Below are 12,493 nucleotides of genomic sequence, written 5' to 3'. Positions count from 1 at the left end.
CTCCAGCTGTGTCAAGTTGACACAAAATTAGCCAGTACACCCTACTTGAGAAAAAGTAGAAGGTTTAGCCTTGTTGGAGAAGGTGCAGTCTTGTTGGAGAAAGTAAGTCACTAGAAGTGAACTTTGAAGTTTCAAAAGCCCATGCCAGTCTCTCTCTCTCTCTCTCTCTCTCTCTCTCTCTCTCTCTCTCTCCTGCCTCTTCTCTTCCTTCCTCCGACCAGGAAATCCTGCCTACTTGCCCTGTGATTGGCTTCTTTATTCATTAGAAGGGTCACATGAAGTCCTTAGTATTCACTTTTCCCAGGTAGCCCCTCTTGGGGAAGCTGAATTAGAATCAATATACAAACAGCACCAGGGCTATCCACAGCAAAGGTCGGGACCAGTCTCTAAGAGCAGTCTCTCAATGGAGGGTCAGGNTCCTGGGGGAGACTCTCCAGCAGTAGGACAGGTCAAGGTGATGCCACTCCAGATGTGTAGAGTTCACTTGATCTTAGTCTCTGCTTATATACTGTCCACTGGGTGTCATGGGTTTCTAGGACTGTGTCTAGTTGTCTTGGTGAGTGATATCACTGTGTTCTGATTATCAGGGGCAGTCTTGGGGTAGTGGAGATCTGACCACCCTGTTTTACGTGTCTGAAAGGTCTGTTTTTACTATGTCCATTACACCCTGATGGTCCCTGCTTCGCTTCTTTATCATGGCAGCTGTCTGTTAGCCTCTGAAGCCATCTAGAAATGTGACCCCATCTGCTGCTGGCATTCCTGGTCCCCACCCCTGAGTCCGTCTCCCCTGAGGATAGATATATAGTTAGAGGTGCCGTCCACTGGCTTTTGACAGAATGAGAAGGGCTCTTCCTTTGCCTTCTCTGCCCTGTGCATGGCACCCAATCCTTTCTGGATGCTGCCCTTGGAAGCTGCCATCCTAGCCTCATACTGGACTCTTGCCCCCTTTCTCCCGGACATCTGCTCTATATTAACTTTACTACGGGGGTTCTTTTGGAATGAAAGCATGTCTAACGTCAAAATACAAATGAATGGAAAGGAAAAGAACGGAAACAAATTTTTCTTCTTTTACTTCTCGAGTACAAGGACTTAAGTGAACATATTTCTTCATTGCGATAGCACGATCATTGACCACACAAGACTCTGGTTTTAGTTAATTTTTAAGTCCCCTTCTATGGTCTCTGCTCTTCTTTATTCAACATTGATAATCATACTAAGGTATGCTCATGTGTTTTATTTTTAAGTGTTTAGTACTTAGTGTTTATGAGAATAGGCTTATTTGGAAAATTATTCCCATTGCTAAAAATTCCTGGCACCATAGAATGAATAATTGAGGCATCCATCAAAAGAGGAGGCTTTCAAATGGCTTTTGACAAATCCCAGCCAGGTGGGAGGAATAACTCCCAACAGAGGCATTCATCAGGAAGGGGGCACCAGCAAAGGGAGGACGTCCAAATACCAGCCAGGTGGGAGGAATAACTCCAACAGAGGCATCCATCAGGAAGGGAGCACCCTCAAAGGAGGATTCCAAATGGGTGCTAACAAATCACAGCTGGGTAAGAAGAAGAATCCCACCTTCCTACAGCGCAGGAGGTTAACTGTGGTAACAATTAATTGGCTGCTTCAAAATAGCAAGGAGAGAGGATTTTGAATGTTTCTCAATTTCTAATGGAAAGAAATGATGCCTGCCTGAGGTGATGGATGAACCAATAACTCCATCTGCCCATTACGCATTGTATACCTGGTGGAAAATGTCACCATGCCCCTTAAAACTATGGGTCAATATATATATATATATATATATATATATATATATATATATATATATATATACTATAAAACTATAAAAGTTTTATATATATATATAACTATAAAACTATGGGTCAATATATATATATATTTTTTTTTAATTGTTGGTCATTTATGAAAGGGTACTTTCAGAGATGAAAAACAGACACTTGAGTATACAGAAACTTCTGTCACTTGAAGACAAATTAGAAAAGAAGACATGATATCTTGGAATGAAATATGTGGCATGTGGCAGTGGGAAACCATTTTGAATCTGTTTTGGAGCCATGGGACCATGTTCTCCATGCTGCTTCATAGAGACACATCTGTGGTGACCGTCCCAGACACCTCCTTGCTTCACTCTCTCCTTATCCTTTGGCCCGAGGCCTCTCTCCTGACCTAGTCACATCCACAAAGCCACCTGCTACTCACTCGTGTCCTTCTGATGCTGGCGACTCTTCATTCTCCTCTCGGCTGCTTCTCCTGCTCTACAGAACCCACATCAACTGGAAATTTTCATCTTGCACTGGGGACAGCCAGTGCATGATTTACAGCTCCTCTCCCTTCAGTCCAACCTTTGCTTCTCAGCCCTCAGCCCTATATCAATCAAGAGCTCAGGCAACCTCCCTGGTCAAATCTAAACCAAACTGCTCCTGTGGGAACCAAAGCGTGCTCCCATTTGGAAGAGGAGGCTGTCTGCCCAGAGGCTTTGGCTGCGAGCTCCATTTGCATGAATAAACAGCTCTGAAGGGTTCAGCTGAAGCTTTTACGGAAACACTCTCCAAAACATGTTCTGCGCTGCATTATCCGCAGCAATAAAGATTCTGGAATCGGAATTTGGCTGTCAGTTTTATTGATGTGGCATGGGGTACAGTAGAATACAGCTTTCTCTTTCAGAAATTTATTGGCATGGCAGTGCAGAGAGCAATAAAACTGTGTTTTTAATCAGGAAGCCAAGCAGACATGATTCCAGGAGAAATATAGGAAGCAAACACACCACAGCCAGAGCTTTCTCCCTCCACTGTCCCTGTTTTTCTGAGAGCACTGGTTACGTAATGGTGGAGAGAGGAGCTTGGTAGGACTGTCCTCTAGAAGGGAACCAGAGAATCTTGTCTGCGTTACTCCTCCTGGTCTCGTGGTCTCTACGAAGCTGTTGAGTGAAAGCATTTTTCAGCATTGAAGTTTCTGGAATTCCTCTGCGTTGTCTGCAAGAAAGGAATTGTTTTGCGAGAAGAGCAGAGAAGGTAGAACATTCTTCCAAGAGAAGCAAGGCGTGCCGCCTTGTCTGCCAACAAAGAAGGGCCACTGATTCTAATGTCCACTTCTGTGCCATATTGCCCAGAGGAGGGGGTGCTTTGGGTCAGTCAGCTTGGTTGTTGCCCTGGTTGATTTTCTCCATCTCTTTGTGACCCAGTGTCTTCTGTTGCCAAAAGGAAGCACTCATTTCACTCCACTGTCCTTCTGTCGTGTGGAATAAAGTCATAGGAAGCTGTATGTAGCTCTCACAGTCACTTAGGAAGGCAGCAAGTCCCCTCTGTCACCTGCTGACGGATGTCTTCTCTCAGAGAGAAGGTGCGCTTTCCTGGTGGCGAAGGCAATCCCTTCTATACAGACCCATGAGCAACCAGGCTATTTCTCACATGAGGATGTTCACTGGATGTGATGGTTTGCATATGCTCGGCCATATGTGTGGCGCTATTAGGAGGTACAGCCATGTTGGGAAGGTGTGTCACTATGGGTGTGAGCTTTAAGACCTGCATTCAAGCTGCCTGGAAGTCAGTATTCTGCTAGCCTTCAGATGAAGATGTAGAACTCTCAGCTCCTCTTGCACCATGCCTGCCTGGATGCTGTCATGTTCACACCTTGTACTACACATGCACTATATACACAAACTACACACACATACAAACTATGTGCATACACTGCACACCCATAGTACACTGCACACCCATACTACACTCATACAACATACATATACTGCACATACAATACACACACATACACACTATACACATATACATACTATAAACACATACTATGCACACATACCAAACATATTATAAAACATACATATTATACACATGTACATACTACACATAAACTATACATATGCTACTCACACATACCACACAGATACACTCTACAAACACACACACTGCACACCCATAATACATACACACACACCACACACACACTATACATGCATATACATCTATACTTACACACCATTCTCACATACCACACACATACACACTACAAACATATACACACACTGCACACCCATAATACATACACACACACCACACAACACTATACATGCATACACATCTATACTTACACACCATTCTCACATACCACACACATACACACTACAAACATATACACACACTGCACACCCATAATACATACACTATACACCATACACATAACACACATATACACTACAAACATATACACACTACATGCACATATGCACACCCATACTACATACTCACACACCATACATATACTACACACACATACACTTACACACCATCCACACATACTACACATATATACACTACACACACATGCATAGTATATACACAATACATACTACCTGCATATACTATACATATATATACTACACATACACTATACACACACATACATACTACATACACTACACACACATAGTATATACATACACTACATACACACCGTACACATACCACACACACAATACCCACACATATATACACACTACACACACATATACACACATACATATACTATACACATGCAATGTGCACACTACACACACATATACACACCACACACACACACACACACACACACACACACACACACACACCACTGTTCATGAACCTGGAAAACAGCCAGTCCTAATCCTTAAGCTTTTACCGTTTTCTTTTCCAGATCTCTCACCTATCTCCCTGTCAAAGTAATCCCATCACAAGCTTTCAGGGGACTTAATGAGGTCGTAAAAATGTAAGTAAGATACTGCATATCAAAAGCCATTTATAATTGAAACAATGAATTTTTTTTAAGAGAAAATGTAGTTGCAAGAGGATAATTTTTCTAAGAGAGAAACTGTGTTTAGGAAACCCAACTATTTTTATCTTTGTAATACAAATAATATTTAGTAGCCTTTGAAGAAGTGGTATGATGTTCAAGAGTCATTAAAATCCAGATAATTAACCTTGCTTCAAAGAATTGGATGCATTTTGATAAGTGATAATATTCGTTTTAAGTAGAAAAGAGATAGATTTCAATCATAAAAGTTCCCCTGTGCTACAGCAACTATTCCCTGATGTCACTCTTTTTTGATAATTCCCACACTGATGGAAACATGTCAGAAGTTTATTGTGCATCATAAGATAATCATTATATCTAATATAGAATAAGCACGGGGAAAAAAGCACAGTATTTATAGCTGTGCTGATAAAAAAAGCATGAACCAAAAGCAGGAAAGAAAAGTGTGAAGTGGCCCAGTGATGCTGTATGATCTCTTGTTCCTCTGAGGGCCTCTTGATCCTGGGTCTGGGTCCCAGCTTCTAGAGCCTCAGAGACTTCACAGTCCTCAGATAGAAGCCGCTCTGGGAAAGAGAATGCTGCAGTATCCCCATTAGCCTGAACCAAACTGGCTCGGCTGCTGGCTGGTTCCTCCCCACTGCCATCACTAAGCCATCCGAGTGACTGTTGGAGCAGATTCACACACCCTAGAAAGATTGTACTGACCATCAAGGCTCTGTGGGGAACCTCTGCTGTTCCTTAAGGTATTAGCAAGCAATGATAACATTACAAATATTATCATTATCAAGAGTACTTCCTGCTCTGGCTGTGGCTGCCTGTAACTTCAGCTCCAGGGGGGGGGGGGGGGTCCAATGCCATCTTCTGCCCTGTGAGAGTATCTTTACACTCATCCACAAACACAGAGAGAAATACACACAACACATAAAATAAATCGTTTTTTATAAAAAGTCCTCAATAACAGCGTGGTTACAGGAAACTCACTGTGGGTTTGTGTGTGAGCTCTTCTGCTTTGAAGTTTAGATGTTGAGTGTGTTCATAATTTTTAAGGCATTGAGACCTCCTACTAAAAGCGGGCACAGTTAAATAAGCAAACTATCAGATATGGATGGGCTGAAAGAACCAGAAGCCATCCATTACAATGCTGTTGCCTTAGGCGCTGCCTTTCTGTGAGCTAAAGCTCTCTTGGAGTCTGAAGCCTTCTGTGAGCATTAACCTTAGGAATGCACAAACCCACACTTGTGGGTTGGAGAATCTTTTCTCACCTGCCAGCAAATGGCAGCTTTTGTGGGAATTTTGACATTACCACCATGCCTGGGTTTGATCTATGCCCAAACTGATTCATTTACTTTTGTGCCTTTCTTAAGAAATAAATTCAACCAGTCGTCCACTTGCCCCCTTATTCATTCCGTCTGTAGCTGTGTACCAAGCACTGTGAAGCCACCAGGACTCAGATGGGAATAGAAGGGGTTCCTAGCCGTGAATTTGTTTACAGCCTGAGGCACTAGAGAAGAAGGTAGTTCAGAGCCCACAACATGCTTCCACCATCCATGCTGCAACTACCTTAAAAGAACCTCAGAAATGGGTCTTGAGGAATCAAGAGTTAAGTTACGAAACAGCTAATTCGATCCAAATTAAAGCCTCCCTGAAGTGATGCATGGCTACCTCAGAGATCTCAACTGTAGCCTAGCACCGTCATGTAATTAGCATGTTGCTTTCTGGAGCTGTCAAGCAGACCTGCCCAGACATTTTTTTAAAGGTTCTATGCACTTCTAACAGTGTGTGATTCAGACAACCAAAAGAACAGACTTTTGTATGAATGGGGGTAACCGAAACTCATATTTTAATTGCACTGGAGTTGTAGATATCCATTGACATTCCTATAGGCAACTGTTAGCCTTTACTGATGTAGGAACAAATTCTACACTGCTGTTCCTCCTCAGAGGACACAGGACACACACACACACACACACACACACACACACACACACATCATTATCACAAGAACATATTCATGTCTCTCATGTGTTATTTTTTTTTTCATCTTCCCCAGTGAAATCTCTCAGAGTGATTCCCTGGAAAGGATAGAAGCTAATGCCTTTGACAACCTCCTCAATTTGTCTGAAATGTAAGCATCAGCTAACAGATAGCTTATTGCTGTACACTATTATCCTGGCTGCTGGGAGCCCACTTGGTATTTCTGTTCAAGCATCCAATGCTAGGAATCCAAGAGACAAAGATGGCAACAATTACTAGGTCTGGGTAGGCACTAATCTCTGTCCCTGCTGTGGTCTGAGAGTTGCTATGGTGACAACCGCTTCTCCCTAGGAACTGTGTACACTCTGAAACATCAACAACACAATGCTGGAAATTAAAATTGACATTGTGAAGTTCTGCCACATAGCTCTTGCCTCATGGGGGTTGGGAAAGGGGTATAGAATACTTAGAGTAGGTGGGAAGTTTGAAGGGAGCTTAAAGATCTTGGGTTGGCTCATCAGGGGCTGTTCAGGCCCAGTCATTCTTTCATGTAAGTGCTACATTAATAGTAACCATGACAAGCCTTGTGTTAAGCCTGTGAACATTCAGCTCATTGGACTTTATTAGTATTACTATTGTTAGATTTAGTCTTAAAAGTACGTGTTTCCAAATGATCATACACAGGCATGCCCAACTCAAATAGGGATGAGAGATGAATCGCTCAATTCAGCTTCCAAGTGATGAACCTACGTTACTGACTCATTAGCCTGATATTATACAGCAGGTTAGTATCAGAACTAGACTAGACACTTGGTCACATGACTTACAAACCAGACTTCATATGCCACCACAGAGTTCATATGCTCCCACCAGGGCTTCCTACAGGACCCTCAGATTCCCCTGTAGGCAAGTCCAAAGGAAGGGAAGGGATGTATATCCAATGCTTGTCCTCTCTTGTGCTTGGCATTTCCTCTAGGTTGTATCGCTGCTTTCATGACTGCCCACCATAGTTAGACCATTACCATTTTGTCCAGAGAACAGAATGGAAGCTGGGAGCGTGCGTGGATACTTTAGACACTGCCTGGGCTGGGATTGAACTCCAACCCCATCTTTCTCTAAAGCTTCTGTGTTTTCCATTACACTAGAAGGACTCCATCAATGGTCCAGTGAGTAACTATCTAAGTGGATTGATTAATTAATAAGCACAGGAGTACCTGCTCTATTGCATGTCTTGGCCTAAGAGCTGCTGGAACACAGAGAAGCTGAAATACAAATATCCACCAGGGCATGACAGGGTAACCATAGAACTGAGAGTAATTCACCAAACAATTACAGTAAAAGCCAAACAATGGGTAATTAAATTTCAAATAAATTGTCTAGACTTACTGTGCATTGTACATAAGGTTCATTCTTTGGTAGATGACTATGCAGTCCCAAACCTGAAATTCTGCAACATTAACAGGCTTCCCAAATAATGCGGAAGCATCATTAGGACAGCAAGTGATAAACAAAGCAAGACATCAACTGAGAGGAAATTAAAGCCCTCTCCTGAGGATGTTTGTGGGCTTTTAAAGGAGGCCCAGAGACTTGCATGGAAGCCTCATTCAGTCTCTATGCTTTGTCCATGGTGGTGTCTTGCATAGCTAGGGTAGTGCTTGATACGAATAGACAATAAATGTTGATAGAATGTGTGACTGTATGAGCAAATGTTCTATGGTTAGTCCTCAAAGACAACCTCTCACTTGTCTGACTGATGATCACTTGACTCATTTATTAGAAGATCACTACCACAGAGTAGCTCACATCTAAAGACTCCAACCTTATGTCCATGTTCCAAGTGTCAATAGTCACTATATTATGAGAGTTATACTTGGAATCAGAAAAACTAGATCCCATTCAAGTCCTGTTACTCTTCAAAGGAATGATAAGTCATTCAACTTTCACCATCAACATTGGCAGAGACTTTAGTGTAAACCAGTCACATTTATTCACTAGAACCTACCCTATTGATGGATTATTGTAAAGGAAACCAGAAGGGAGAGAAAAGAAACCATTAGAGGGGGGTAAGAATAATGGCAGAGGGTATCATCATCATCGTCGTCATCGTCGTCGTCGTCGTCGTCGTTGTCTTCAAAGAAGGGCACACTAGCTCAGGGAAGCTAGGAGGATGGGAATCGTACATAGACAATTATCTATAGAATGAGCATAAGATTCCAGCAATCTGAATCCCAAGGCATCTGTCCTGTGCTACTCTGGATGTGTGTCTACCTGGATAACTTCTTAGTGTGCTTACCAACTCAGTATGAACAGACCTGATTTGCCTCCAAGAGCCATATTTATTTGTTCATTCTCCTAGGAACATCACCTCCTATCATGACCAGTGTGCAGGCTCCATAGTGGGCAAGCTCTACTTGGCCAGGAGCCCTGGACCTTGGTGTTATCTGGTGTGGAGGAACAGAAGAAAAGATACGCACAGCTAAGATGCCTACACCTGTCATTTTGGAAGGGGAGGCACAGCTTCTCGGAAAAAGCTGGCAGGATCCTCAGGATAGGCCCGCGTTCCAGGAACTTGTGTTAGGCATTAAACGTAGTTGATATCATTGGTGGGATTTTAGTTAAGAGTGCCTGGTGACCAGTGCTGTGCATCCAGACATCTACTAAACCACTGTCCATTCCCTCTTCTCTCTTCACAGACTGATCCAGAACACCAAAAACCTGCTATACATCGAACCTGGTGCTTTTACAAACCTTCCTCGGTTAAAATACCTGTGAGAAAAATGTTCCTTTGTTTTTAAGGGGATTTATTTTTAAGGTTTTGTTTCAACTTTTTTTATTATGTGTATAAATGTTGGTGTGATGTGTATATATGTGTGTGTGAGAGTGTAGGCTTGTACACATGTGGGGTGCCCACAATGGACAGCAGAAGACATAGGTTGCTGTGTGTGTGTGTGTGTGTGTGTTTGTGTGTGTGTGTGTGTGTGAACGTAGGTTTGTACACACGTGGGGAGCCCACAATGGACAGCAGAGGACATAGGCTGCTGTGTGTGTGTGGGAGGGGGCCTGAGTGTAGATTTGTACAGGAGTGGGGTGCCCACAATGGACAGCAGAGGACATAGGCTGCTCTGTATGTGTGTGTCTATGTGTGTGTCTGTGTGTGTGTGTGTGTGTGAGTGTAGGTTTGTACACACATGGGGATCCCACAATGGACAGCAGAGGACATAGTCTGCTCTGTGTGTGTGTGTGGGGGGTGGAGTCTGAGTGTAGGTTTGTGCACAAGTGCAGTGCCCGCAAAGGACAGCAGAGGGCAAAGGACGCTCTGGAGCTTGAGTTACAGGCAGTTGTGAGTTGCTGTGTGGGTGCTGGGAACTGAACTCTGGTCACCTCCAAAAGCAGCAAGCGTTCTTAACTACTCACCACTGAGCCATCTCCGCAGCACCCTGGAAAAGGGTTCTGATCAATAGTCAACACTGTGCTTGCCTGTCTCTCCTTATTAGCCTTCTGGTTTAACTTTAATCAGTATTTCTTGCTTTTACTATTCTGGGAGTTTTTATACACATATAAGGGGCTCCCCACATTCCCTCTGCCCCACACACCAGAGGAGAGCACTGCCCCTTTGCAGTGGGTTTCAGAATTAAGTCCTACCAAGGGTACTGGCTAGCATGACAAATGGAGTCCCACCATAGTCCGACACAACCAGCCCTACCAGCAATGTAGGATTCCTAAAATTTACTACAGACTTAGCTGTGTTGGCGGTGGATCTTCCCCCTTAGCAAGTCATCCCTTCCACACAGAAAAGTTTACACCCTCCTCTCAGAGACACTAAGTTTCAGGAGTCCCCAGGGGAGTACCACTTCACCACCATCTAAACAAAATGAAAACCAAAAGCAGAGGATGAGGAAGGGGCCTGTCTGTGATGATGTATATAGTCAGTCTTGTTCAGAGGAGCCATGCAGAGGGAAGGGACCTGTCTGTTATGATCTACACAGTCAGTCTTGTTCCAAGGAGCCATACAGAAACTGTAGCTAGCTGTGGTGTAATTCTCTATGGATAATGGTAAACCCAAGATGTTTCCCAACCTCCAAGGTACCTTGGACACATAAACATCCACCACTTTAGAAGGCATTAAGGATAACCCAGACCCAAATTTGACCAGTACAGCCTCTTATTAGCCAATTGACTTTCTTAAATAGCATTTAATCCCAAAATGTGGGACTACCCAGTTCAAGTCCAGACTACAGTCAGAACCTCCTGCTAATCCTAGTGTAGACAAGGCATGAATTGACTCTGAACACCTTTATCCCTGTACCATATTCATTCATACGCATTAACAATAAGATGGAGATGATCAAGCATGGAGAGAAACCTGCTGGGTGTCACTGTCATCAGAGGACCAGGCAGCTCCTATCAGTTGTCTGGAGCACATGTCTACTGGGCTTAAAACTCCACTGGCGGAAGTCCAGAGCCTGCACGCCTCTGACGGAGTCTCATTCTTATAATGAAGTGTTCTTCAATGTCATCTGTCACGTGAGCTGCTCTCTCCTTTAGAGGTTAAATAAGAAGCAGAAGCCCTGAGCGTCTCCATTCACAAACAGGAATGTTCAAGGAGATAGATATCAGGAAGAACTTCCTGAACCACAAAGCAGCTAAGCAAAGTTTCTAACAATGAAGGGTATAGGCTTCTCAAAACATTAATCTTCCTGCAAAGTTTGAGTTAAAACCTGCTCCAAAGGAGAATGTTCCATTTCTGGAACTATCCATAGTATGGAGCCCAGTCGTTATTGGGAGGGAATGGACTACAATCCAACAGGAAAGGCAATGGCTTTAAAGGAAGACTGGCTGGAAATGCAAAGCCAAAAGACCAGAAGCATAAGCATGGCCTCTGCCCTAAACCTCTAAAGAGGAGCCCTCATGGGAACTTCTCCTAGCAATGGAACCCTTTCCATTCTGATGGTCTTCATCGGCTGAAAGTGTAACTCATAAAGCCAAATGCAATACTTTAAAGTTTAATGTGAAAGCAGTGCCTGCAGAGTGCCTTCCTGTTCTCCTCTCTATATATAACGTAGTGATAATCGCTTATACTCTCCACCCACATCACCACCCTGCCCTGAATCACAGGAGCATCTGTAACACAGGCATCCGAGCCCTTCCAGATGTTTCGAAGATCTCTTCCTCTGAATTTAATTTCATTCTGTAAGTATCAGGCTGATTGCTATGCGTAACCATTTCCTATTTGCATCTAAAATTTGAGAAGTAAATATTTCTCATTTCTTTCCCCAAGGGAAATCTGTGACAACCTACACATAACCACTATACCAGGGAATGCTTTCCAAGGGATGAATAATGAGTCCATCATGCTGTGAGTACAACCTCTGGATTCTTGCTCTGCCACACAAGCCTGCTGCAGCTCTCACTTCTATTCTGAGGTCAGCATTAGGCTCTGTGATTCACCACATCCCTTAGTCTCTGGTGACTTAATCTAGACTGCCAACTGTGGAAGTTGTATGGGACAGCCGCTGGGCCAGATGCTAGCACGACAACAAACTGCTGGGTCCTGAGAATGGGCAACATTGACTTCTTGTGGGTGAAGTTCTTCCTGCTCAAGGGTAACTCTTGGAGACTGGACCTTTATTCAAAGATCAGAATATAAAACTTCTGGCAATTTAGACCTAAATTTAATTAAATCAGGAACCAAGAA

At 43.3% G+C, this 12,493-nt stretch overlaps 1 protein-coding gene across 2 annotated transcripts in view; it reads left to right on the top strand.

Moving 5' to 3' along the window:
• The window catches only part of Lhcgr (luteinizing hormone/choriogonadotropin receptor), a 50,161-nt gene that overhangs the window by 15,560 nt on the left and 22,108 nt on the right, over nucleotides 1-12,493 (top strand). For both annotated transcript variants that reach the window (XM_021218338.1, XM_029531507.1), the window contains exons 2-6: nucleotides 4,708-4,779; nucleotides 6,875-6,949; nucleotides 9,492-9,566; nucleotides 11,914-11,988; nucleotides 12,077-12,154. In XM_021218338.1, coding sequence (XP_021073997.1) covers nucleotides 4,708-4,779; nucleotides 6,875-6,949; nucleotides 9,492-9,566; nucleotides 11,914-11,988; nucleotides 12,077-12,154 — 375 coding nt within the window. The remainder of the gene's footprint in view (nucleotides 1-4,707; nucleotides 4,780-6,874; nucleotides 6,950-9,491; nucleotides 9,567-11,913; nucleotides 11,989-12,076; nucleotides 12,155-12,493) is intronic.

Source organism: Mus pahari, chromosome 18 (assembly GCF_900095145.1).
Source record: "Mus pahari chromosome 18, PAHARI_EIJ_v1.1, whole genome shotgun sequence".
NCBI classification, from domain to species: domain Eukaryota; kingdom Metazoa; phylum Chordata; class Mammalia; order Rodentia; family Muridae; genus Mus; species Mus pahari.
The sequence above is the reverse complement of the archived record's forward strand: the minus strand, read 5'-3'. Positions and strand labels throughout refer to the sequence as shown.